Here is a 27,838-nt window from a genome sequence, read left to right on the forward strand (position 1 = left end):
GTGCCGGAGCTTTATGGGAAGGCCAAGGAATCAGAGCTGCGGACACCACGCTGGACTCTGGGTCTCAGGCAGGCCTCTAGGAGCCAGAGGGCCCTTTGGGGATTAGCCTGCCTGAAGGAGGGCACTTTCTTCCACCTCCTTCTCCAGGAAGCACGCCTGGATATCTCTCTCCAGTGGGGCTGCTGGGAGTTAGTCCTGTCTCCTCCACCCTCACCACCATTTGCGTGTGTCTGTGTGTCCAAATGTGTGGGCAAAGGTGAGCCAAAGGGAGCTTTACAGGTGTGAGTGTGTTTGCTAGAGAAAATGTGGGTGTGGGTTCAGCTGAGTGTGTCTATGTGTCTATGTTTCTGTGTGTGTCCGTCCTGTGTGTGTAGTTGTGTACGTGTGAGTGAGTCAAAGGAATGACAGGCAAGAATGTGCGTGTACTGTGTACACAGATGTTGGAAGAGGGAGCTTTGGAAATGAGTAAGTGGCAAGCATGTTTAGGGTGACTGAAGGTGTGTGTGAAAGACTGCAGGTGTGTGGGTCTCTGGGGAAAAGGTTATTATTAGTGTGTACTGTTATTTCAGCACACTAGCTGGGGGCAAAACTCAGCAACAAGAGAAACTCTTGGAAGAGAGTCTAGGGACACATTTTGCTAAAAATGTCATTTTCTCCTAAATTGGCTCAAGCTAAAGCAGCTCTTTCCTTTGCTGGGATGATGCTAGGTGGGCAGGTCCAGTCCTGCCCAGACTTAGCCCCAAGGCCATGTGGCAAGAGCTGGTATGATCAGATCCACTCCCAACAAGTAGAGATCAGCAAGTGGACAAAGGCCCTCTGATCTGCCTGCTGCAAATGATCCGTGGTGCCTGAGGTATGTCCAGTGCCATTTCCCAGCCAATCTCCATGGAGAACAGGACCTCCTCGCTGGGGACGGAGTGAAGGGTGCTGGGGGTGCCCAGTCCTCTTCCCTCCTTCAACCAAGCAGTGCCTTCTTAATTTTGTTTGGAGAAAGAGTTCCATGGCTAAAAAGGAAATATGGGTGAAAACCACTGATGTGGAGGGTCCCATGAGTGTCCAGACAGTGTCCTCACACTGGGGGAACAGTCGGTCTGTTTGGAGAAAGACCTGAGCCTGGCACTGACCACATCCTATGACTCACTCTGTCTCTCTGATGCCTCCCTGCCTTGGCCTACAGGCACCCTTTTCCTGCCATCCCCTCCTCCCTCGTACCTCTGGATGTAAGGCCTTGCTGAAGGGCCACTTCCTTCTGGAAGCCCTCTGAACCTCTCGGATAGAAGCTGTCACAGCCACCTTCGCCCATTGTGTCCCACTGTCCCCTCACAGTCCCCATCTGCTTTGTCCAGAGCTATTTCTGGGTCTGTCTCTCTCTTCCTCCTTATTGTGAGCTCCTGCAGGGCCGGGTCTGGCTCTGACTCATCGCAGTGTCCCCAGTACTCAGGTCAGGGCCTGGCACGGATGAGTGAGTTAAACTGCCCGTGAGCACCAAGGCTTGGTCTATGCTGAAGAACCAGAACGTGGTTTAAACCATGTGTCTGTGGGAATGGGGTCTCCAGGTGCTCCCTGGAGGCAAGAACAATGTCCACTGCTCTTATCTGGAGCCTGGCAATATGGAGGGTGGGAAAGAAGGTAAGGGATGAAAAAAGGAGGCAGGGAGAAGAGAAAAAAGGAAGGAAGGGAAGGAGGGAAAGAAGGAAGGAAGGAAAAAGGAAGGAAGGAAGGAAGGAAGGAAGGAAGGAAGGAAGGAAGGAAAGAAGAAAGAAAGGAAAGAACGGATAGATGCATGGATGGGTGCATGAGAGGGGAAGACCAGAATGGGTAGTGGTCAGTGAAGGCCTCAGGGAAGAGATTGGGATTGGATTTGGCTGGCAGAGAGACCCCAGAGTGGTCTGAGCCTGAGGTGTGTAGAAGATCCATCGCTTAGTCCATAAGAAAGTACCCTCTGCATCCAACACTTGGCCTTCTAGAATTGTTGACTCAGTTTCTCTCCTGCTGTAGAACGGAACCTTGGCACCAAGGAACCAACCAAGAGTCGAGAGAGCCTCTTTCTCAGTCAGTGGCCCCAGAGCCGGAAGGACATCTGCGGTGAGGAGGGTTGCAGTGACCCAGTGGGCTCCATGTCCATAGCCCAGCCAGCCAAGAAGCCTGCATGGCCAGCTGAAAAGAACCTGCTCTGTGAGTTTCTTGGGGCCACCAAGAACCCAAGCGGGCAGCTGAGGCTTTGCAGCAAAGAGGTGGATGGGCCGGAGCTAAAACGTAAGCTGACCCTGCCTAGAGAGAGTCTGTAGAAAAAGGGGTGTCAGAAAACCTCACAGGCCCTGGGAGTGGCTCTGCCATCAAATGGCCATCTCATCCATGAACAAGTCACTGTGTCTCTCTGGGTGTCAGTTGTCAAACCTATAAAATGGCAGAAATGACTTTCTCCCTGTGTCCCTTATTGGGAATGCAACTGCTAGAGAAATGTTAGCTATCAGGGGTCACACGAGCATTCTTTGTGGTCAATTTGAACACCGCCCAAGCCACAGAAAAATCCATGCTTCAGACTATTTGTATATTGCAATTATTCACGATCATGCTTTCTTTCCCTTGCCCTCCTACAACGGTTTGAGTCAAACCTCCTTTCCCAAAAAGGATCCCAATTAAGGCCCCATCTCTGAATCTATAAGCCCACAAGACTTATTGTCGAAGGAGAGGATCCAGGATTCATATCCTAAAACAACTCAACTAAATCTCATTCATTCAGATTAAGTTTGAGTCATAACACGGTGAATTATATAATGTTTTCAAATATTTATTTTAAAGAAATGATTCCAATACAGATACATCAGTATATGCAAGGTCCTCGGTGTTGCCAAGCATACATCCTCAGGGGGCTGCTTTAATAATATGATAAGAATGACTTCTAATAGCATACCAGTTATTTGTACAAAACTGGATTTTTCTAAAGCAATTGAAAGAACTTGGTTTTGAATGCAGGTGAAATATAGCCCTAGCAATCTAGTTTATTGTATTCTCTTGCTACACTGCCTCCTTTACTGGTGAATGATGGAGAGAGAAGCTCCAAGGCAGGCCCTGCTGGGAGTTTCTCACCTTCCAAACTGGCAAGGTGTGAGCTAATGACATTTTCCTGTAGTTGGGAATTCACCAGAATTTGAAGAACACTCTCGGAGCTTACAAGCCCTGAGCTCTGAGAATATCAACCCTGGGGGCAGTCATGGTGCTGAAGACGCCTCTCCCTTCCTCTGTCACTTCACTCCTCTACCTCTCCTGTGACTTACAGATAACCCACCTGTGACGGTGGCCGACAAAAACAACCTCAAGTACATAGGGAACGTCTTTACCCCCCGCTTTGCCACCGCCGTAACTTCAGCATCCCTGAACCAGCCACTCTGGCTCAACCTGAACTATCCACCTCCGCCAGTGTTCACAAATCACTCCACCTTCCCACAGTACCAGGTGAGTGACCGGGTCCCGGGCCTGGCTCCCCAGAGGCCATCTACCTGGTTCTGGCTACGGAGGAGCTGTGGCCGTCAGGGAGCCTAATTCACAAAGATCCTTGAGAATCATTACCTAATTGCTCCATTGTGGCCACATCCCACCGACTATTTGGTACACACATTCACACATGTGCACGGAGGCACACACATGCATGTGCTTATATATTTCTAATATCCTTTGTTTGGGCACTCTGAGCCGTGCATTCCAGAGCTGCATTGCTAGGGCTGGGACACCCAGGATAGGGGGATGGCATAGTCCTTCTTTCCCACCCACCTCCTCCTGTGGCTTCCTTTATAGTTACATGACATGCATCCTAGATTACCTGTGACAGTCCCAGTTTAGGCCTTTTGTCTCAGAATAATTATTAATAGCACCTCTTTCACTCTCAAGTGTCCTGCTGTAGATGACAAATTAAACTTCATTTAAACTTCATCTGAGCAGTCTTAGCTTGTCCTGCCTAAGGTGGCTTGGTACTCATTCTTAGTCTTGGGCCCATAGCTGAAAGCGAATACGTGGCCAGACACAAAGGGATGATGAAACACTTACAGCAGGGTTAGAAATTTTACTCACAGAACTTACTTATGCAGGGAAAATGTACTTTCTGTACTTTGTCTATTCAACTTAATCTCCCCGAAGAGCTGCTGCCCACTGGGTAGAAAGGAGAAAAAAATCAAATAAATGTCCACTCTGGTTTAAACCATTGTCTAATCCAATAGTTTAATAGTCCCTCTAGGTAGTGCTCAGCTTCTCCAGGGCAGACACTCAGTGTCTAAGATTTCTGTCTTCTCAAATGAGAAACAAAAACTCATAGACACAGACAATAGTTTAGTGGTTACCAGAGGGTAAGGGGGGTGGGGGGTGGGAGATGAGGGTAAGGGGGATCAAATATATGGTGATGGAAGGAGAACTGACTCTGGGTGGTGAACACACAATGGGATTTATAGATGATGTAATACAGAACTGTACACCTGCAATCTATGTAATTTCACTAACAATTGTCACCCCAATAAATTAACAACAACAAAAAAAGATTTCTGTCTTCTATTCCCCTCCCTGGCTCCTCTCAAGGGGGCATGTAGGGGAATGGAAGGAAGGGCGAGAACACACACCAACTTGTGGGGCCAGGTCCTTATGAATCTGCTGCCCCAGCCTGGCCTGGCAAAGCCGGGAGAGGGCGAGTAGAGAAGGACCTTCACCTGAAAGTTTTATTGTCCTGTCCCTGTGCTCCTTCCCCTCCCACCACTCCTCAGTCCATACATTTCCTCCTTTACAACCGAGCATTAAGCTGTCTTCTCTACTCCATCTAACGCCTTTCTGAGCTGGCCCACCAGACTTAGCCCCGGAATCTTAAACAGGAGCTAAAGGAGTTTAGCGAAATCTCTTTTGCTCTCCAAAGGTTTCTTTCCAAGCCGTTTTTTGTTTGCGAAAGAGAACGAGTGCCCACCCTGTTCTCACACCCCGCCACAGAGGTGACAGGGGGTCACGAAGCGTGATCGAAGGGGAAATCAAAGTCTGTCCGGTCCATATGTATGATATCTTGTCCCGACACCGGTCTGGAGAGAAGTGCCCCGTTCGCGTGCTCACGGATTCACCCTTCCATGTCTGCACTTGCTCATTCACTATTCAGCCATCTAGTCACCTACTCACGGATGCCCTCTCTTTTATTTATTTATTTACTCATTCATTTAAGTCATTTGAAAAACCTTTGCTGTGCACTGACTATAGGCCGAGCACTGGCTAGCTGAGGGGATTCAAAGGTAATTGAGGAGCTTGGAGTCCAGTACCAGCCAGGAAGGAACCCCAGACCAACACTACGGGCACGCCCACCTCTGAAAGAGAAACAATTGCATACTTGTATTTAGTGTAAACCAATTCCCTGTAAAACGCACTCCTAGGGCTCACCACGTAAAGCTACTTCACAGTGGTTTGCTTAATAAAGAGGGGATAATATCTCTCTGCTATCTTAATTCTTCTGACTTGACTTTTTGGAGGTGGTGAGATTTGGATATTTTAAAAATACTTATTGGGTCACATTGGTTAATAACATTATATAAGTTTCAGGTGTACAATTCTATAATATACCATCTGTATATTGCATTGGGTGCTCACCACGCAGAGTCATGTTTCCTTCCATCGCCACGTGTTTGACCCCCGTTACCCTCTTCCTTCTCCTCCCCCCACTCCTCTTCCCCTCTGGTAACCACCATACTGTTTGTGTCTATGAGTTTGTTTTGCTCCTTCGTTTGGTGCGTTCTGTCTCATATTCCACATATGAGTGAAATCATTGGCTTCTTTTAAGCATGAAGGAGGTCCTTTTTCTCAAGAGATGCCAGTGTCTGCATCCGGGGCGTGACTCCCAGGTTCCCAGGCCTCTGGGCAGAAGCGGTTCAGGGCCCTGGCTGGTAGCACCCCTGGGTCCTGGGAGGCAGTTTAGACACTGACTGGGCCCAGCTGAAGTCGACGGTAGATGTTGACCCTCCCAGGTAGTAAAGGAGAGTGGCATAATTTTCCTTCTCCCAGCTTCTCATGATCCAGGGGCCTAGGAAAATAAAAAGAAGGCAGGTTTTGGAATCAGCAGACTTCTGTTGCTTCCGAGCTGTGTGGCCTTGGGCAAGTTAGCCAAATGCTCTGAGCCCTGGCTTCCTCACTTGTGAAATGGGCTCATTAGAAATACAGCAGCAACAGCATCCGTTTGATCCGGTTGTAAGGCTAATCGAGTCCACGGGTGGGAAAAGGCTTCGTAAAATCTAACGCATGATGCAGATGTGGATTTTTGTCATTGTTTAGCCCTGACCTTCCTAGGAAACAGGGTCAGGGAGCTCCGCAGACCTTGAGGAGACAGAGAAGAGAAATGGGGAGCAGTTTATCCTAATCTCTTTTCCTGCTTGGCATGAGGAATAAAGATGAGGTTTGAAATCCAATTTACTCAGAGCTCCGCTGAGGAGGGACACAGGCCATGGAAGACCAGGTCCCCAGCACCAAGGAGCCCCAGAGGCTCCTGGGCTACTTGGCATAAAGAAACTCTGCTCCCAATTAAGGAGGGAGGAGGGTACATGGGAGAAGGCTGTGGCTGCAAGCAAAGAAGAATGAACGTTTATTTACCCTTTCTTGTGATTTTACAGAATTGCAATTTGGAACAACTAGAAATGTCCTTACAGTCATATAGTATTGCTCACACTAATGAATATGGCACCATCTCTTGAAAATTTGCCCCAGGACAGAGCAGGGATGGGCAGCTGTTTATCTTGCACAGATCCGGAGAAGGCCGGGGGCGGATGGCGGCCGGGGGAGTTGGCTGTGCAAAGCAGAGCTGAGTGCTAATGGGGGGGGGGGGGAGGGAGTGAAACAAAGGAGTGACATTTAGACCCTGGTCTTGGAGCTCACTGAGGGCTGGGAACAGGCAGGGCGGCCCCCATCTGTCTGACTTCTCTGGCCAGGTTTGGGCCCCAGCTGGAGTCGCAGGGACCAGGCTGTGGTCATGGTGGTGAGTGGGGCTGTCCTGGGTTATGGAGCTTGGAGAAAAGGGGAGCAGGTGCACTGGTTTCAGGTGAAGGGGTTGGTATAAGTGGGAAGGGCCCCACCACAGTCAAGTGTCAGCTACATGGGAGCAGAGAGCAAGGAAGGGCTCTCAGCGGATGTGTGCTCTTGGGGACCTGGACGATGGGGCACTAGGAAAGCTGGGAGACTTTTCCCCAGACCCTGTGTCAGGGATCCGGAGTCTTTTACAAGGAGCTCATGGCTCTGAGGAAGTCATCAAGGGCACAGTGTCAGCCATCAGCACTTTGATAATTGTGCTGATGACCAGACTCGAGGCAGTGTCTCAGGTGCAGAATCTTCTAGAAACGTAGGGGTACTTTGGTCTTCTGGTCTAGAGGTGTTTTGGGCTTTGAACTACATCTTAGGAGGTAACTCTGGATTGGCAGGGAGAGACAATCTGAGACTTGAAGGGTCACAGGCTGAGCCCACCCACCGCAGCCATCCTGTTATGTGTGTGCGTGCATGCGTGTGTGTGTCTGTGTATGTGTGTGTGCACCCAAGGCCACCCTGGACAGAGTTGTGAATAAAATTTTTACTTCTCATTTGGCTGAGCTACCAGAGAAGGAGTGGGGGCACAGTGAGAGATACTGATAACGCCTAACGTTTGCAGAATCCTTGCTATGTGCTGGGCACTGTTCTAAGCCCTTTCGATGCATTAACTCATTTATGTTCACATCAATCCTCATCGTAGGGCACAGACACAAGTGAATGTGTGGACGTACACACCCACAGCAGCAGAGGCCCAAACTAAAGCACCTGGGTTCACGGTTGCATATTTGTACACAGAAACCCACAGCTGCAGACACAAATGGCAGTCCATGTGCAGATGTGATTAAATAAACATGGGTACAAACTAACACATGTACGTATAGATGTACATGGTCACCTCACGTCTTGGGGCAACGAATGGGGTTTGGGGAAAGGAATTTAGAGAAGGGGTGTAGACAGCAACAAAGAGAATCTGGCTACCTTCACAGGCTTTGCAGTCTTGGACACAGACTTTCACAGACAAAGGAAAAGAGGTTCAGAGAGTTGAAGTGACTTGCCCAAGGTCACACAGCCAGTAAGGGGCAGACCTGGGATTCAAGAAGCAGTCAGGATCCTGAAGCTCTTATCTTAAACACTCACGAAAAAGGCTGTAAATCCTGCTAAACAGAGGCTTCCTGTGTGGAGTGAGATGTGCTGGCTTGACCTGATGCCAGCTGGACCTGACAACTGGTGGGTCTGGTTTGCAGTGCAGTGGGATGGACATGGCTGTGTCTGGAGATCTAGGCACGTGAGCTGGAAGCTGAGTCCTGTGGCTACTCTCTGGCTGAGGGCCTTTGCCCCATGGCAGTGAGTTCTCTATTCTCTCCCTAGGGCCTATACCCACAGCGGGCAGCCAGGATGCCCCATCAGCAGGCCCTGAACCCCCAGCTGGGGTGTTACTCCCAACAGGTGAGTAGGTGACCCCCTCACCTCTGTCCCAGCTCCACGAAGCCCTTTGGGTCAGAAGGACATCTGCTCCCATGTCCTGGTCACCAGACAAACTTTCTGGCCCACCCTTCGCCCAGAGTCCACACAAATACCAACACATGTGTAGAAATAAACCAGTGTCCCTAGGTGATAATAACAGCTGGCCCTTACGGAGCCCGCACCGTTTGCCAGGCCCTTCTCTAAGGTCTTTACCTCATTAACTAATTTAACCTTCGCAACCACCCTAGGAGGTGAGGTTAGAGATGAGGAAACTGAGGTACAGAGAGGTTAAATAACTTGCTCAAGGTCATAACGTTAATATACAAGTTAGCTTTTGCTGTGGCAACACACGGCCTCAATGTCTCATAGACTTTCAACAATAAATATTTATTTTTCACTTATAGTCTATGGATTGGCCGAGCTGGGCTCGGATTGTGTGCAAGCCTGTCCCATGTGCTGAAGGTACAGTAGCTTTTGCTCTTGCCACAGCGGACGGCAGGAGTGCGGGAGGGGTGAGCAGAAACAGCCAGTGCTTCTAGGACCTCAGCTCAGAGCTGGTATATGGTGAAGTGTGCCTGCCTTCCATTGGCCAAAGCAAATCACACGGCTTTGCCCAGCATCAGTGGGGCGGGGAATCATGTTCCTCCCGTCGGTGTGGCGGTTGAAATACAAGACACCCAGTGAAACTCAAATTTTAGATAAACGGTGAATAAAGTTTTGGTATCAGTATGTCCCAAATATTGCATGGAAATATTTATATTTACTGTTAATTGTTCCATTTGGGATTAAATTATAGGAGATTCAAATTTAACTGGATGGCCTGTATTTTTGTTTGCTAAATCTGGCATTCCCACTCCCTTGGGAAGCTAGGGGTGAATATCTGCTTGACAATGTCAGAACAGCAGAATTGGGATTTGATCTTGGGTTAGCCTGGCTTCAGGCTCCATGAACCCAATCACCGTGTGTTACTGCCCCTTCTACACAGATACACAAAAGTGCAGTATCGAAATAAGGCAGCAGAGACAAAAATACAAACACACATAGACAGACACAAAGATGCAGTTATATACATGCCACCAAGCTGCGTGTGCCCGCAGGTGCTCACAAAACAGAGGCATGCTCAGAGATATTGAGTATCTTGGGGTGGGGTGGAGGTGGAAGGAAAGGAGCTGAGGACTTGCTTACCTCCTTAGGCTGGACTTGCACCCTCACACACAGCTGGACAGGCCCCAGACTCAGACTGTTCAGCCTCTTTTCGCTCCCCGGGGAGCCCCGCCCTTTCTCTGCAAACTGCACCTCTGATCTGAAGTATGTTAGAATATTGCAGAGGGTGAAGAAGGGACCATAGGTTACTTTATTACGTGGGCCAGGACTGCTGCTTTTTCAGCAGTGGGAGCTTTTGCATCCCAAGATGAAAGAGAGATGAGTGACAGTCTGGCTCATCGAATCTCAGGGGAGATTCTCCTCCCCTGGCATCACCTCCCCTCACTTCACCTCCCCTCACTTCACCTCCCCTCACTTCACCTCCACCCCATAAACAGTGATGCCGTCCACCTAGCTCCAGAAAGAATGCTTTTACACAAACTTATGCATGTGCATATATTTGAAAAAGTAATGTAAGAACATGGTACAACACGAATCTTAGAGGCCATCATTGTTACTGGTTTCTTGGGTAGCCTTCTAGCGATGTGTACTTATACAAACGTTTTTGTACAAACGTAGCATCCTGGGAACACTGCTCTATCACTGCTTTTGTCAGCAGGGAGTCTATCTTGATAGTTCCAGAACAGTATACACAGCTCTATTTTATGGTTTTTATCCATTACATGCAGTTCAGGGTGCATTTTTAAATAAAGCTTGTATAAGCTCTAGGACCCGAATCTTTTCTTTCACGTCAGTCTACTCCCAGATCCACCCTCCCTCTACCTCCCCACTATGAAAACCAGGGATATTTTCTGCCACACTGACCCACAGGCGTCTGTCCTAGGGGGTGCCTTCCTGGGCTCGCTCTGTAAGCTCTTGGCTCTTTCTGACCTTTTACCCTGTATCTTGGGGTTTGGATACCTATGTGCAGCACCACCAGATCCTATACACGTATGTCCAATGGGGGAAATATAGGGAGGGCCTAGGGGGAGGGGCTCCGGCTTCCAGGGGGAGCAAACGCAAAAGTACAGCATAGGTGCACGGGCTCTGGGCTCATCCTGCTGGGGTCCTGACCACAACTCAGATGCTTGAAACACTAAGCAAGCTGCCTGACTTCTCTGAACCTCAGTCTCCGCATTTCTAAAACGGGAATACTAATGGTCTTATCTCACAGGGTAGTTCGGAGCATAAATGAGAGAATCCATATGAAGGGCCTGGCACACCCCAAGCAATAAGTACTAGGCTCTGTGAATTTTGTATTAGATAAGGATCTGCAGGGTGAGAGAAGGCTGTCAGCGTGCTGAATCCCTGAGCAGCTCAGACCCCAGACTCTTGCTGTTAAAGTGGAAATCCAGAAGCTTTTCCAGTTTTGACTGAAACTCCCCTCAGCACACAAGAGGATGGATGTCAGCTCCACATGAGAGAGGGTTCTCTGACATTTGGAGCTGTCAGTGCTGGAATACAATGCTCATAATGTAATGAGCTCCCCGTCATTTTAAGTATGCAAGCAGACACTTAATGATCTCTTCTTTCCTCCTCCTTTTCTCTCTTTCTTTCTTTCTTTCTTCTTCTTTTTTTTTTTTAAAAAAGATTTTATTGGGGAAGGGGAACAGGACTTTATTGGGGAACAGTATGTACTTCTGGGACTTTTTCCAAATTGTTGTCCTTTCTATCTTAGTTGTGGAGGGCACACTTCAGCTCCAGGTCCAGTTGCCGTTGTTAGTTGCAGGGGGTGCAGCCCACCATCCCTTGCGGGAGTCGAGGACTCGAACTAGCAACATTGTGGTTGAGAGCCCATGTTCCCACCAACTGAGCTATCTGGCACTGGCCCATGTGGGAATCAAACCGGCAGCCTTTGGCATTAGGAGCACGGAGCTCCAACCGCCTGAGCCACCGAGCCGGCCCCTTCTCTCTTTATTTCTTGCGTTTGTTCATTTAACATATGTTTATTGAGCAGCTACTGTGTGCCAGGCACTGTCTTAGGGCTGAGACTACATCAGTAAATAAGACAGATGAGGTTCCTGCCTTGTCAGGGGCATGATAATGGGAGCTCTGGTTCTTGGTGGGAGTCTGATCCAGGGGGTCTCTGAAACCACACTGGGTTCCTATTTTTCTCTAGAGTTTGAGCTGAATCTCATGCCTTTTTTCGCCTTTTCTCCTAGACTCACACTGTCCAATTCTATAACCACTAGTGATGGGTGGCTATTTAAATTTAAATCAATTAAAATTAAGTAAAATTTTAAATTCAGTTCCTCATTCACACTGGCCACATTTCAAGTACTCATTAGCCACATGTCGCTGGTGGCTACCATATCTGACTATGAAGATAAAGGACATTTCCACCATCCATCACAGGAATTTCCTGGGCAGGGCTGTCTTGGACATGGAACCTGTTGAGATCCTGAGATACAAGCCAGGGATGTTTAAATCTCAACAGCTTTTTTTGAGATAGTAAAAGACTTAAAAATTAAGAAGGGGCTTTGAGGATAGTCATTGACAGAAGGAAAGGTAGGGAGGCAGGGAAGAAAATGGAAATAATATTTATTAGCTCTTCATCATGTGCCACTCTCTTTATATCAGTTGACTCAGTTCCCACATAACAGAGACAGTATCTGCCCATTTTACAGATGAGGAAACTGAGGCTCAGCTGAATTCAGTCACTTGTCACTATCACATAAAGTTGAGCCCTGTGCTTTTTCCATTCCAACACGTTGCTTTCTAGGTACCCCACAGTGACTGAGGGGCCCAGGGCTGAGGGGTGGGCCTGGGATTAAAGTTAGGGTTGGGGAACCGTGGTGTTTGGAAGCAGTGGGCTTTGCTGGACCTCGCCCCTCTCTTCTGTCTGACCTGCAGGTGACACCATACAATCCACAGCAGATGGGACAACAGATTTTCCGCTCTTCCTACACCCCCATGCTGAACTACATCCCCTTCGTCCAGCCCAACTATTCGTACCCTCAGAGGACACCTCCAAAGCTGTCCACCAACCCCCGAGAGCCTTCGCCCATGGCAGGAGATGGGCCACAGTTCCTCTTCCCCCAGCCATACAGGTGAGTCCTCAGCCCGCACTGGAAACCCAGCTTGTGTCCAAAGAGCTGCTGAGGGTGGGGGGCGGGTGTGCGGGGCATCACTGCTGTGGGAAGGGAGGGCGCTGTGCCCGTTTCTGGAGGCTGTGTACATCATGGTCACACCTAGTGAGGTGAACAGGGTCTGGGCCCTGGTGGGCCCCTTTTTTTGGCCCATTTCGGGGCTGGGGCCCTACAGTCTGGTTGCAGAAATGCCACTGTGCAGTCAGTAGTGGGTGGCACTCCATCGTGGCAGGTGGCAGGTGGCAGAGCATGATATATTTGTCTTTACCCACTTGCTTGGCTTACAACAGGACATGGCCAGGTAATCTTCTTACAGCTGTCCCCCCGCCCACTGCCCCCTGAGCTCCGGGCCAGCCTAATCTCCCGAACATCCCCCTGACTTTTTGGTCGGCCCTGGAGGAGGACCTGCCGCTGCTTATCAGGGCTGCTCACGCTTTTCCACCCAAGTACCCCAAACAGAGGAGAGGGACTTAGCAGCAAACAGCCAGCACACACTCGACATTTTAGCTGAAAGTTCCACACAAACTTTACATGCTGGTCAGTCCTAACTTAGTGTTTGTTGTTTTAATGTAACAACGCAGAGCTGCTCATTCCCGCCCACCAAATCTTCAACTAGTAATGAAGCTCCGAGAGGCAGGTGTGCCATTCCTGTGACTCCGAGTCTCTGAGCACACACTGGGACACCTGTGCCCCAGTTTGAGAAATCGGTTTATAGACTTAGGGCCAGAAGTGCCAACCTGACGTTGATTCCGCTCCTCCCCAGCTCCCCATCACAGAGCCTCGCCGAAGTGGGGTGTGTGTCCCCAAACTCTCATCCCCCCAAACCGCCAAAGTGTCTCATTTAAAGGATACATGCTAGGGAGAGATCTGTTTGGGAAAAGCTGAGAAACAAAGATGAACACATTTCTTAACTGTTGGAATTCTCGTCGTTTAATTTCCAAGGATGCAAGGAAAATGTCCAAGGTGGTCGATAGTGTTATTTGAACATAAAACACACAACCCCATATTTTTCTCTTGCTTTCCTTTTTTCTCTTACCCTGCCTTCTTCCCTTTTATTCTCCCTCCCTCCCTTCTTTCCCACTTCCCTCCCTCCCTCCACCTTTTACCTTCCTTTCTCTTATAGGGCATATCATGGTGTGTTCCACCCAACACACCCTGGAAAGCGCTGCACTGATTTACATACTTCACTTGACTTTAGCCTGTCGGGGGCCATAGATGATTAGGACATGGGTCCTTCCTTCAAAGAGCTGAGAGGGGGAGAGACGTAAGCATCATGACGTTAGAGCGGCAGCGCCGTGACAAAGACCATGGAAGTGGCCTGAGGACAGAGGGAGGATGCCCGCTGAATGGACAGTGAGGGGACTGCAGGGTGGGGAGGTCCCCGTGCGCAGTGATTGCAGAAGGGCATTTCAGGCAGTAGAAGTGACGCCCCAGATGCGAAGATGCATGACAAGCTTGAGAACTGGGGAATAATGACATCTGGTTGAATTATTAGATTTGTCCCCCAAAAAGGTAGAAAATAGGATTGAAAAAAAAGGAGCTTGGACCTGGATTATTAAAGGCTTCTGACTGCTAGCCTGGGGATCCATTGCAGATTTGTGCATATTAGGATGAATTGATAAGACTGGAGGGGAGAGAAACAGGAAGCAAGAAGGTGTAGTCTGGAGGTGACTGTAGGGGTCGCTGTGAGAGGTTCTTACCTCCCTGGAAGTGGCAGTAACTGAGACTGCAGGCAGATCAAGACAGACGACTTGCAGGCAGGCAAACTCCCCACATTTGACGCTCTGACTCTGGGCTCAAGGGAATAGAGACTCACTGCAGAAGCTCAAACTGGCTGTACTTGGGAGGGAGCACGGTCCTGAGGTCTCATCAGTCAGGAGCTGAGAGTCCTCCTGGGGAGCAGGAAGGGTGGGGTTTGAGACCTGGTCTCTGGCTGTTTGCAATGGCAGGGAGAGGAAAAGGAGCAAGCGGGAAGGAGCCATCTTGACAGTGGGAGGGAGCCTGGGAACAGCCAGAGACAACATGGGCAAAGGAGGAGAGTGACAGGAGTGGTAGCAGTCAGCAGGGTGGAAAAGTCACCTGAGAGGTTGAGAAGACCAGGAAAGTGAGGTCAGAAAAGTGAGGCAAGGGGTACAGGCCTGTGTCACCAAGAAAGGATGACTTAGTGATTTAAAAAGTATTCACTGAGTACCTTCTATGTGCCTGGCACTGTTCTAGGCACTGGTTACTGGAGTGAACAAGACAAAGTTTCTTTTCTCTCATTCCAAGGGGAGAAACAGACAAGAAGAAAATAAACAAGCAGCATACATGCCAGGTGCTGGGAGAAAGGGGAGAGGGAATGAAGGGAAGTCTCTTGAGCTGAGGATCTAAATGATGTGAGAGAATGAACCAGGCATATATGTGGGCGACGAGCACTCTGGGCAGAAAGAATAGTAGGTGCAGTGGCCCGAGATGAGAAATATAACTGGAGCACAATGAGTGGGGGAGAGAGAGTGGGCGGAATTGAAATCAGAGGAGTAGCCAGGGCCAGACTAGATAGGGCCTGGAAGGCATGATACGGAGGTTTTTGTTTTTTTACGAGCAGTGAGAAGCCATTAAGACTTTGAGGCTGGTGAGGACATGTTTCAACTTTCTATCTGGGGAAGATGACGTTGGCTGAGGTGTGAAGAGTGGACTGTGGATGCAGAGCTGATGCAGGGAAGGAGGGTAGGAGCCTTTATAGCCGTCTGAGCAAGAGAGGCTGGTGGTGTGAACCACCGGCAGTGACCATGGGAAAGAGGACAAGTGACAGATCTGGAGTGTTTATCGTCTTGGCAGAATCGACAGGACTTTGTCATCACTGGATGTGGAATGAGGAAGAAAGGAAAAAACCTTATTCCTAGGTGTTTGGGACTTGAATGGCTGGATAAGTGACAGTGTCCAAACACCAAGGTCACGAAGACTAGAGCAAAGACCTGTTGATCAAAAGTTTGGTTTGGGATATGTGAAATTTGAGATGCCTGTTAGACATGTAAGTGCAGCTGTTGAGAGGCAGGTGGATGTGTAAGTCGGGGGCTCAGGGCAGAGGTTGGGGCTGGTAATATAAATCTGGGAGTCATTAGCATATAGATGACCGACCTTTCAAGGCCTGGGATGGAACGAGGTCACCCAGGGAGTGTGGTATATAGAGAAGAGAGGAGACCCAAGGTTGGGGCCCCTGGGCCTCCAGCGTGTGGAGAGCTTGGGGAGATGAGGAGGAAAGGGTCTAAGAAGGAGCATTATGAGGTGGGAGGTGAAACAGGGGAGTATAGAATTCAGGAAGCCAAGTGGAGAGCGGAGAAGGAGGGCTCACAGGGTGATGGCAAGAAAACCCAGTCCCTGTCGGATGGAATGCGGGGAGCACTGTGCACAACAGCAGCATTGGGTCCGGGGATTACCCGTGGTGCTGGGTGGAACAAGGTCTAGGAGAAGCTTCTCTGAGCAGGGAAAGAGTTTAGTCCAGGAGACAAGGAGGGTCAGTGCCTCCTCAGGGTCAGAAGCAGAGGAGAGAACCGAGTGACGATATATGAAGTGGGAGAGGAACGAGCAGCTGGCTTCCATGGCCTCAGGGAAGAAGCAGGGTAGCCCTCTCTTCTCTCTGCCAAATCAATGTGCATACATTCATCAGGGTAGGAAAACCACAGAATTGATCTTCCAAGTAATAATAAGTTTGAGAATTAAAAGGAGCACAAATAATAATTGCACTGGAAATCCCGGTATAGAAACTGTCCCGGGCAAAGCAAAACAGGTCACCATGTTCAAGAGGCAGATCAAACTCCACCTTCTTCCTCCAGGAAGCGTTCCTTGATAACTCTGGTCCACATGGATTGCCCCTCTTCCCGGCCCTCTAGTGTTCATCCCGTCTAGACCATGCCCTTGACAGTTTATCCGATCAGAAGTTCTCAACCTGAAGGGCCCGGCGGCCTGTGGTATGGTAATCACATAACAGGCAGGCTCTGAGTAATTTGTTACTGGGAATTACTAGATATGAAGTATGGGTTATGGCCTTTATTTTATAAATCAGAGTGGAATCCAGGGTATCTCTATAGGAACATCACTCTCAATCATTTATATCCCAATACTATTTTTGAAACAGAGAAAAAGCTGTAGAGTTACTGCTGGCATTAATTGCGTATCAGGCACCTACCTCATGCCAGGTCCTGGGCTGGACTCTGGGTGTAAAATGGTGGACAGTCCAGATAATGTCCCTGCTGTCATAGAATCTATTTTGGTGCGAAGGGAATCGAACATAACATGAAGCCTGGTTTGTCCCCAGACACTCAGTGAGCAACAGATATGGATCCCCAGCTGACGCATTACAAATTAATGCAGTGGTTTATTCCCATGGCTTCTTCCCTCCCCTGCCCCTCCTTTTTCATTTTATCAATTCAGGGGAGGGTGCCATGAACGTGAGCATCTGTAAGATGCATCTGCCCTGCTGAAAAGTGACTGAGAATCCCTGGATTAGACTAAATCTTGCTATTTGCTCTGCTGCAATTTGTGCAGAATTCTGCTCTCATTCATTCCAAGTATCCTAGCAGATGGGTGGCGAAATTGCAATAGGATCCCAGAAGTATGAGTAAATGATTCCATCTGGAAAGGTCAGGGAAGGCTTCACAGAGGAGATGGCTTTTGAACTCTCTTTTCAAGTATGAGTAGGAGTGTGCCAGGGAGAAAAAGCAGCGTGTGTATTTCTGCTCTTGGAGGGTGAGCTTCAGATCTCCTTGGCTCTTCCATCCCTGAGGGCTTAGCTAAGTCCCAGGCATTCAGTGATGTCTCAGTGCTTGCTTCTTGCACTGGCATTGAAACAAACAGCCTGAGCTAGCTTGGTGCTGATAAGGGGAGGAGCCCTGGGATTGTCCAGACTCGTGCTGGGACATGGCACTGAGTTCTCTGATATTGTGGAATGTCCTGGAGAACACATCTGGTCCTCTAAAGCAGGTAGAGTGGCCACAGGCCCACAGGTGAGTTGCTCAGATCCAGAGAAGCTCCCTGCTCTGTGTTCCTGTACCTGGTGAGAGTGTAGGCCCCATAGAAATAATCCCTACAGGCTGCCGGGGGTTTCCTGACCTAAGTTAGTGACAGAAAGAAGCTCTTTGTTGTCCTCCAGTTGTATCATTTTAATATTTGATTTTCCCAGAGCCAAAGCTTTTTTTGTATTATGCTAGGGCTTTCAGCCTCCAATCTTGTCATGACCTTCACAGTTTCTGACAGCCGCAAAATTAAAACGTTGCTTTTCCTAATATCTCTTCTAATATCAGGAATTTCATCACGACGTCCATCTTCTTTCTCTTCCAGGTTCAGCTCAACGTCTGGTGGGCCCCTGATGAATAGCCCCTATTTTTCCTCCAGTGGGAATGGCATAAATTTTTAGGTCTCCTTCCCTTCTCCCTCCTCCTGCCTTAGCTCTGGAATTCTAGACTCTTCAACAGGTTGGCATGAAGTTTGGAAAACCAAGGTTCCAATCAGGTCACGGACAGAAGACAGCAAGACCAGACTCATCTATTGACCAACAGCCCAAAGCACACCCCTTCCCCTGCCCCCCAGATTCATACTCACTTGCTCAACCGCCTATGCACCTGTATTTAGCTAACATGAGTGGTTTTTGTTTTTGTTGTTGTTGTCGGTAAAATAGAAGTAAGACACTTAATTTTAGAAAGTTTGTATTTTATGATAAAAGTATGAGCTGCTTGAAATGCAGTGTGCCTGTTTGGTTTTTTTGTTACGTTCTGCATAATCTTCACTGCTTGTTTTCCCCACGGGGCTCGGTGTTTACTGAGAACATGAAGCCAGACCACGGGCTGGAGTCCTGGAGTGCTGCTCTCTAAATATAGGACCCCAGAGATCCTACCTCTGAGGGCTTATCTCTTCTTTTCTGTGATCCACTCACTTCTCAACATCCAGTTTATGTCCCTCATGAATGGATGTGAAAGAAGTGGACCCTCTTCTATCCTATCCAGGTGGTGGTTTTACAGGAAAACTGTCTCTTGGACACAAGATGGGAAAATGTTGCCGGAAATCAATTCCAAAAATAATCCTAAATGTGACAGACTATATCCAGTGATTGTATATCAGTGCCAAGCTCCAGGTCAATCTCACAACTGCACCTAGTGGCACCCCCCTTGGATCCATTTCAATCGACTTTTATCAGCGACTTGAATAAGGCCACTGACAGCTTCCTGATCACATGTCCGGAGGACACAAATCGGGAAAGAGGAGATGACCTGAATCAGTGATCGCATGTACTTTAACTCTCCTGTTCTCCAGCCATGGCAGGCATCCCCAAGCCGCTGTTACCCTCAGCCGCAGAACCACTCTTTCTACGGTGGTCCACTGATCAGGGCCGCTCTGTGAAATGAAACCCATGTGCCGTCCTTTGGCAAACTCTGACAAGATGAAATTAAACAGAGGGTTAATGTAAGGACCTACTACTGGGTCTAAAAAATGAGCTATGCACATACAGAGGGACCAATGTTTTCAGGTCTAAGTTACTCTACTCCCAACCCTGTTAGTCACCTGAAAGCTCAATCCCAGCCTGGCTGAGGGGAGAGCCAGGTCTGGGGAACATTAGGAGCCCTAATCCTGATAGCAATGAAAAGCTGGGGTTTAGAAGTCACCAGTGTCTCGGGATTGGCTTAAGTCCAGGGCCCACAAAAGCATCTCTCTTGCCCTCACAGTGTGACACCATTGGCCTCACTGGCCTTTTTTTCTGGGTCCCTGGAAACCAATTTCTCTCTCAAGTTCTCTTAGGACGTATTCCTTCTCCATGATCTAAGTCTGGGATTCCCCCTGAGTCCTTCAGCCCTTTCTCCAAGGCTGACCCTACTTTTGGTATAGCATGTTTCTTGTTGTTAACCTTGGTTAACAGTCTAGAGTCTCCAAGGACTCTGAGAGATAATCATCACCTAGAAGTTCTCACAAATGCAGGAGACCCTTTATTCCCTAAAGGACCCCTCTCCCCCACCCATAGTATAACTTCAGGCATTAACCCAGGCTGGACCATAGTTTACCACCCTCTCTTGATCTCAGAGTGTTTGGAGGCAAAAAAGACTAAGCAAAAGAGCATGAATTTCCTCCTGGCAAGACCGGGTTCTTAGCCACTTCCCAACTTGACTTTGGTCAGTTCCACTGATGTTAATAGCTGTGAAGATTAAAAGGTAATGTAGGCTTACTACAGACTTAGTGCCTACCTCATGTATTCTTGTGGTTTTAAGACGGTGGGATAAAGATATCGCTGTCCCTCTTCTCTTAAAGTTTACCCTCAAATGACAAGGAGAGCAAGACATCCTATACAAACTTCATTCTCAATGAAACTAGGAGAAGCCAGCAATCCCTTCCGTTATGTACAAAAGCAGAAATAGGATGGAGAAATGGTAAATGCCTTAGAAGAACAGGGGAAGATCACTTTGAAATGCCGGCTGAAGGAGATACATGAACATGAAACAAACCATTTTCCCGTGCAGAGCCCTGAAGCTCTCAGGAACCGGAAGTGCCAGGTGCTGGACACCATGGAAGGTGGGTCTGGAGAGAGATGAAATTGAGGGATTGATGTAAGAGGTAGCTTCTGTCCTGGCCCACAAAGCCAGAGACCTTGGAGAGTTCTACAGGAGCTAGGAAGCATTTCCTCTGGAGCAAATTTACAGGTTGTAAGCATAAGAATTGTGAAGATGCGGGCCCAGATGAAATACACACACTCCAATGCCAGCAGCTAGGCTTTAACCAAGAGGCAAGAGTTTGGAGGGTCCTCCAAAGAAACTTAATTGCCCAAGGGTACTTAGAGGTACCAATAAAAACTACCGTAGGATAATGCCCTCTCACAAACAGCTTCCATCAACTTCTTAGGACGCAATGCTTAATAAGAATGGACAACCTCCAACAAGAAACAGATCAAAACAAAGACAAAAAAGGAACTAAGAAGAGAGAGACAGATCATAATACTCTCAGGGAGATAAGAGAAGATGGTACGTTTTAAAAATAAGGACAGCATGTTATACGCTTATTTTAAAAAATCAGAACAAGAAAGTCCTTTTGAAATTAAAACAGTGATAGCTGATTTTTTTTTTTTTCACTGAAAAGTTGGAAGCTAACATCAGAGAGATCTCATGGAAAGGAGAATTCAAAAAAGACATGGGATGGATTATGAGATAAAAGGTAAGAGAATGAGAGGATCAGTTCAGGAGGCCAAATATCTGGCCAATGGTAGTTCTAGGCAAAACAGAGAAAGGACAGGGGAGGGAAGTATTAACAGAAAAACACAAGAAAATTTCCCAAATTGAACAGTTCAGCCCTGTGCTCAGCAAAATAAATGAAAAATATCTACATCAAGGCATATCGCTGTGAAATTTCAGAATATCAGGGATAAATGCAAGATTCTAAAAATTTCAGAAAACCCGGCTCACATACAAGTGTTTGAGAATCAGAATGGCATCAGATTTCTCAACAGTAACATGGGAACCTAGAAGGCCTTGGGACAGGGTTGTCATCGGTTTGAATGGCAATGATTTTCAGTCTAGAATTCGAAAAGTAAGCTCACATCTGTGAAGGTAGAATGAAGATATTTTCAGATATGCAAAGTCTTAAAAAATTTACCTCCTTACAACTTTGGAAGCTAAAGGAGGAGATGCTCTACAAAGACAAAGAAACCAAGATAGGAGACACGGAGTGCAGGAAGTAGATACCCAGTGGAAACTCAGCAGGAGGGAGGCTGAGGAGACTCCTGAGGGGATGAAACAGGAAGTTCTTAGCTCAAGAACAGAACCAAGAAGCAGAGACTGGAAAGCCAGTAAGCACCGCCAGTCCAGATGGAGCAGGAAGTTGGAGACTTCAGAAAGGAGGTGTGTCAGGGGGGTGTCGGAAGGGGCTGGAACAAAAAGAAAATGACTGATTATTCTGACAGAGTTGATTATGTGGAAAATTCAAGTGTTCTTTTATAGTGGTTGGTGGGGGTGGGAAGATTTAGCAATAAATTCAAATATAAAATGAAACAATTGTTATTAACTCATCAGTGAGTAATGTTTATGTGACCATAATAATAAAAAGCACAAATATGGATTTCACCTAAATGGCATTATAACTATAGTAGGAAGAGGGGTGTGAAGAGAGCTAGAATCTTCATTTATCCTAATAGGAAGTCACTAGGTAATATCTAAAATGGATGATTCGAGAGATAATGGAAGTGGAATTCCCATAATTATGTAGAAATCCGTAAGTAAATCCCCACGTAAAGAGACAAGAGAGTTGAAGGAATTGCCTGTGAGAAGCAGGATGGGTGTGTGAGGGGTGGTGGTGCAAGGATCGCTGCCTTGTTCATGAGCCTTTCAGCATTATTTGGCTTTTAGACCATGTGCATGTATTACTTTAATAAAAACAAGCATTTATGTAAAAAAAAATCGCGTGTAGAACACCGTCTAGTAGGGCACCTGGTATTGGTGGTGTCAGAAATGCTCGGTGCATCCTATTGCACTGCATCCTGACACAGCTAGAGCCCAGCGCCGAAGCCCACCTCTTGGGTTGTCTGAGAATCAAGATTCTCAGACGCTCTATGAATATTTTTCCCTAAAAAAATTCTTTAGGGGGAAACTTAGTTAAGGGAGGGCTGGAGCCAAGGCCCAATGCTTTTCCAACACACTGCACTCCCTGACTCCACTCGCCTGTCCGGGAATTCCAGAAACACTTGGGGAGCAGTGGGAACATGGATCCTGAGAGCTTGTCCAGATTCACAAGGGATTGGAAATCCCCAGCTCTTCCCTCTGTTCCTTCCAACCACCTCTCCATTCCATTTATTCAGCACATACTCACTGAGACTCATTCTTAGTGTCACAGCAGTGGGCACTTTGAAGATTAAGGCACGGGTTTTAAGCTTAAGACATTAAATCACAGTCAGATGGAAGGTGATGAGGTCATTAAAGGGATATATGAGAGCACATGGCAGGACACCCACCCCGGTTCAGAGTGTCAGACAAGTGATGTCTGCTCTTGTAACATTTCTGGTCCCTGCATCTAATTCTCATCTGATGTGTTTTCAAGTTGCAAGTACCTAGTCTACTTTATTTGCAAATCTCAAAACTAATAATAGTCCATGTGTGTGATTTAAGCAACAAAACTGAGGAGTAGCATGTTTCTGTGGGTTCCAGAAATACTTAATCAAATAACAGCTACCAATCACTGAGCACTTACAATGGAGCAGGCACAGTGCTGTATACATCACCTTTGTCATATAGCGTAATGGTCATAATAACTCTGTGATATATATATTTATTACATATACAGAAACGAAGATTCAGAGTGATTAAGTATCGCATTTAAGGTCACATGGTAAGTGGCTCAAAGTCAATATTCTTACCCACTTTTCCTCCCACTTCCCTCTTTCTAGTAACCAGCAAAGAGTGAATGAACTTTGTTGAAACTTATATCAAATGGTTAATGACTATTAAGTTTTCAGACAATGAAAACCTCTAAGTCATTTTCCAGTGTTAAGCCACTGTCACAAGCAGTGGGAGGCAGGGGCTAAGGACAGAGAAGAAAGGAGCCATAGGAAAAGGATGGGTCCTCTGGAGAAAAGAGATCAGTTCTTCACCTTCAAACTCCTCTTGCAGGTCTTAAGTTCTCCTCCAAGCCTCCCTCCTTCAGAAAGGTATCCCTATCCCTAGCTTTGTGTCACCTGTTTCTTGGTATGACAGATTTTGCACCAACTATGCATTTCTCCCTTTTTCCTTAGTAATAGGACTCCACTTTTCAGGTTGGCACATGACCACCTAGAATATGTGGCTTCTTTCTGGCCAAATGAGATGTAGGCAGAAGTGTTTTATGTAATTTCTGGAGGTCAAAGCTATGTTATGAAGCTGGTGGAGCAACCAAGATGGAAAGAACTGAGCCTGTGATGATTGTGGAGGTGCCAGGCCAGCCCTGGAGTGCCCGTCCTAGGAGAACGTTTATGTGAGAAGAAAGTGAACTCCTTTTAAGAGTCATTGTTATTTGGGTTTTTTCCTACATAGTCAAACCTGATCCTAATTGACATCCTCAAAAATGAAACAACCGTTCCTTCAAAAAGGCTTTCTTTTTCTTACTACTAGATGTTCTTGAGATCAGGTAACATCATCCATCGATCCATCCATCCATCATGCATTCCTCATCCACCTATCTATCCTGCATTTATCCATCTTTCTATGTATTCATTCATCACGTAGTAGACATTTATTGAATGCCTTCCTTGTACCAGGCATTGGGCTAGGTCCTGAGTTACATAGTTGGACAATCATATTCTCTTTCTTCATAGAGTTGTCTATCTATAAATGAAGAAAACTTATCAACAAGGAAGGTTGATAATTTAATAAACAACCCTAGAGCCCAGACATTACCAAAAGAAAAATACTATTGGCTTAGTGAGGTCAGTCTTGTACATGAAACCATTTGATTTACTTTATTATTTTTTTATTTTTAAATTACAGTTGACATTCAATATTATGTTAGGTTCAGGTGTATGGCACAGTGGTTAGACATTCATATAAGTTATGAAATGATCCCCCCATAAGTGTAGTACTCTCCCAACACCATACATGGTTATTACAATATTAGTGACTATATTCCCTATGCTGTATCTTACATCCCCATGACTATTTCATAACTGCCAATTTGTACTCCTTAATCCCTGCACCTTTTTCACCCACTCCCCTTCCACCTGGAAACCATCAGTTTGTTCTCCATCTATGAGTTTGTTTCTGTTTATTTACTTTGTTTAGATTCTACACATTAGTGAAATGGTATGGTATTTGTCATTCTGTCTGACTTATTTTACTCAGCATAATACCTTCTAGGACCATCCATGTTGTCACACCATTTGATTCACTTTACAATGAGAGAAATAGGACTCGAGAATTCAAAAGCGGCCTATATATAATTTGGGAATTGCATCTGTCTGTTAAATGAATGAGTCCAAGTCCTCACTATTAGTCATGGCTCAGGCAATTATTTTAACAGAAAAAAATTTAATATAAATAAATAATTGTTAACTGTACATCGAAAAACTGAAAAGGCAAAGAATCCCAAAGGTAACAAAGAAGTAGTCACTGCAGAAAGAAGCTACCATCCAAAGAGAAGAAGGAAGAATTATTAAAATTTAGAATCCTGGAGGAGCTGAATCTCAGACATCTGCAGCTGGGGAGCGGGGACTGTCTGGCTGATGTTGGTCCCTGTCTCTGGGTTCAGAGGAGGGGCACCATGGGGTAGCAGACGTCTGTGAAGGAGACACCAGCCTACTGGCGTGGGTGTTGTAAGAAGGCACAGTGAGGCTGGTTCTGTAAGGGCTGGAAAATGGCAAACTGGATACAGTTGCTACTATTGAAAAACATTGGCATTGCGAAGGTAAGGCTGACTAGAATGGGAGCCAAGCAGGAGAGCTCAGGTCCCTTCTTCCTCCTCCAGCTTTGGGTCTCCCTCTAGTGCCCCTAGTGGACAGAGCCTAAGAGAGAGCCAGCAGGCAAATTAGAAATATGGTTCGCAGAGTTTCAAGATCATTAGGTGTGGGATTGAAGCCATGTGATGGAGGCAGAACTGGAATATGCCGTGTTATTGACTGAATGTTTGTGTCCACCGCCACTCCAAATTCATGTGTTGAAGCTCTAACCCCCAATGTGATGGTATTTGGAGATGAGACCCTTCGGGAGTAATTAAGATTAGATGAAATCATGAGGGTGGGGCCTTTATGATGGGATTAGTGCCCTTATGAGTAGAGATATCAGAGAGCTCACACACACACACACACACACACACACACACACACACACACAAGAGGTCATGTGAGCACATAGAGAGTTGGCAGCCACCTATAAGCCAAGAAAAGAGGACTCAGAACAAAATATACCTTGCTGGTATCTTGATATTGGACTTTCCAGCATCCAGAACTGTGAGAAATAAATTTCTGTTGCTTATGGCAGCCTGAATAGACAAAGACACCCCTGATGATCTTGACACACTACATTTTCAAGGTTGCTGAAATGCTCGGAAGTTGTCAAATATAGAAGTGGCCACCTCAAGAGTTATCTTCTGAGACTAACCGCAACCAGTTCATCAGAACCCTGGGTCTTAGAGAAAAGAGAGTGGGTATCCTTGGAGATTAAAATTCCTTGGACAAGACGTTTTTACAGAATGTTTTTCCTAATCTTCATTCTTCAGAAATCACCCATTGTCCTTCAGGAATCATCCCAGGAACGGGGTGGGGGGGTGAAGGGGGGGCGAGGGGGAGGGCGGGGGGTGATCAGAAACTATTAATCAACAGGCAAGTCGCCTTCTTGCTGCATCATAAAGTCTCAAGGCTTAGCTTCAGCAGTTTATTAAATTACCAGAACGCCAAGAAAAATAGCTTTAATAACACATTTCTGCCTATCTATTATTTTTTTATAACCCAGAGTAGAGAATTAAAAGGCTCCCTACCATTTAAAATAGCATTTTTAAAATTAAAATGAACATGTTAGAAGGGTTTTTTTCCTCTTAACTCAAAAAGAATCCATCGATTCAGGATGTGATTACTCTAAGCTGAAATTTTATGGCTAAATCTTTGTTTGGTGAAAAGTAAGGAAGAGAAATGATTTTCCTTGCAAGGTTTAAAAGTATATTAATTAGAATAGGTGGATGGGCAGGTCACTTTGTCCTCTCATGTGGCTTAGTGTTACAAACTCTAATTTCAAGAATTATAATGGTGAAGAAGCTGAGATAGAGACGTCGTCTAGGGGACCCACTGGCCACCTAGATGGGGCCTCACAGCGGGCAAAGCCCTGGTGAAGTGCCCACAGTTCAGGCTCTGCTTCTGAGCTTTGCAAATTCACAACATTATCAGAATCCTTAGATCTGACCAAATTCATAGGTTGATGTATAAACCCAACTACAATTTATATCTAATGAGGCACTCCTTGCTGAGATTTAAGTCACGTAAGTGACTTACTATGAGGTCCAACTGTGAAACGGGCACTGTGCTATGAACTATAGAAGGAATAAATGGTAAACAAATCAGTTCATGGCCACAAAGAACTTACAGTATGGGTGACAGAGAGAGTGGAAGATACAGATAAATATAAAGCAAACTGTTTCTACAATAGTAGAACTTAGCTGTGGAGATACAGAGGGCTGTCGCGTTAGTTATCTTTTGCTGTGTAACAAATTACTTTAAAATGTAGTGGCTTCAAACAACACCATTTCTGTATGTGGAAAACTTGGCTGTGGCTCAGCTGGGTCCTCTGCTTCAGTCAGGTCTCTCACAAGCTGCAATCCAAGTGTCTACGGGGGCCCCTGTCTCATCAGAAGATCTGGGGAAGATCCACTTCTCAAGTGAGTACTCCTGTGTTGGTTGGCAAGATTCAATTCCTTGCAGGCTATTGGCTGGAGGCCTCCCTTGGTTGCCTGCTATATGGGCCTCTACATAAAGCACCTCACAACATGGTGACAGGCAAGCAAGAGGGCAAGACAAAGTGCCAGTGAGAGTCCACGAACAAGATGGAAGTCACAGTCTTCTTGTAAGTAACCCAATCACAGAAGTAACATCCCATCACGATTGCTATATTTTACTCATTAGCTGAGTTACAAGGCCCAGCCCACCCTCCAGGGGAGGGGAGTACGCGGAGGCTAGGGGACTTCCTAGAACAACAGGGCCAGTAGAACATCGTCGTTAGTAGTAGTTCGGAAGCAATTTGCCTACAATTTTTCTGAAGTCTCTTCTTCAAAATGGAGGTGTTTCATTCAACACATATTTATTGCATAGCTACGAGTATGAGACCGCTTTCCTCCTAAATACTTCAATGTGTATTTTCTGAGAGCAAAGACATTTTCTTTACACAGTCACTGTACAAGTATCAAACTCAGGAAATTAATATTATTATCTATTCTGCAGGCCTTATTAAAATTTTAATAGCTATACCAATAATATCCTTTACACTAAAAAAAAAAAGAAAGAAAAAGAAAAACAGAAAAGAACCTTTTTTTCTGGTCTAGGATCCAATCAAGATCACACATTCCATTTAGTTGTTATGTCTCTGTAATCTCTTTTAATTGGGAAGAGTTGTTTAGCTTTTCTTTGTCTTGACCTTTTGGAAGAGGACGGGCTGGTTATT

The 27,838-nt window shown here is 46.6% G+C and overlaps 1 protein-coding gene across 1 annotated transcript in view; it reads left to right on the forward strand.

Moving 5' to 3' along the window:
• The window catches only part of C9H1orf94 (chromosome 9 C1orf94 homolog), a 35,406-nt gene extending 17,130 nt beyond the window's left edge, over positions 1-18,276 (forward strand). The window contains 5 exon segments of the mRNA XM_033115474.1: positions 1,999-2,256; positions 3,281-3,456; positions 8,395-8,472; positions 12,487-12,683; positions 18,039-18,276. Coding sequence (XP_032971365.1) covers positions 1,999-2,256; positions 3,281-3,456; positions 8,395-8,472; positions 12,487-12,683; positions 18,039-18,114 — 785 coding nt within the window. The 3' untranslated portion in view covers positions 18,115-18,276.
• Positions 18,277-27,838: the final 9,562 nt, after the last annotated feature.

This window comes from Rhinolophus ferrumequinum, chromosome 9 (assembly GCF_004115265.2).
Source record: "Rhinolophus ferrumequinum isolate MPI-CBG mRhiFer1 chromosome 9, mRhiFer1_v1.p, whole genome shotgun sequence".
NCBI classification, from domain to species: Eukaryota; Metazoa; Chordata; class Mammalia; order Chiroptera; family Rhinolophidae; genus Rhinolophus; species Rhinolophus ferrumequinum.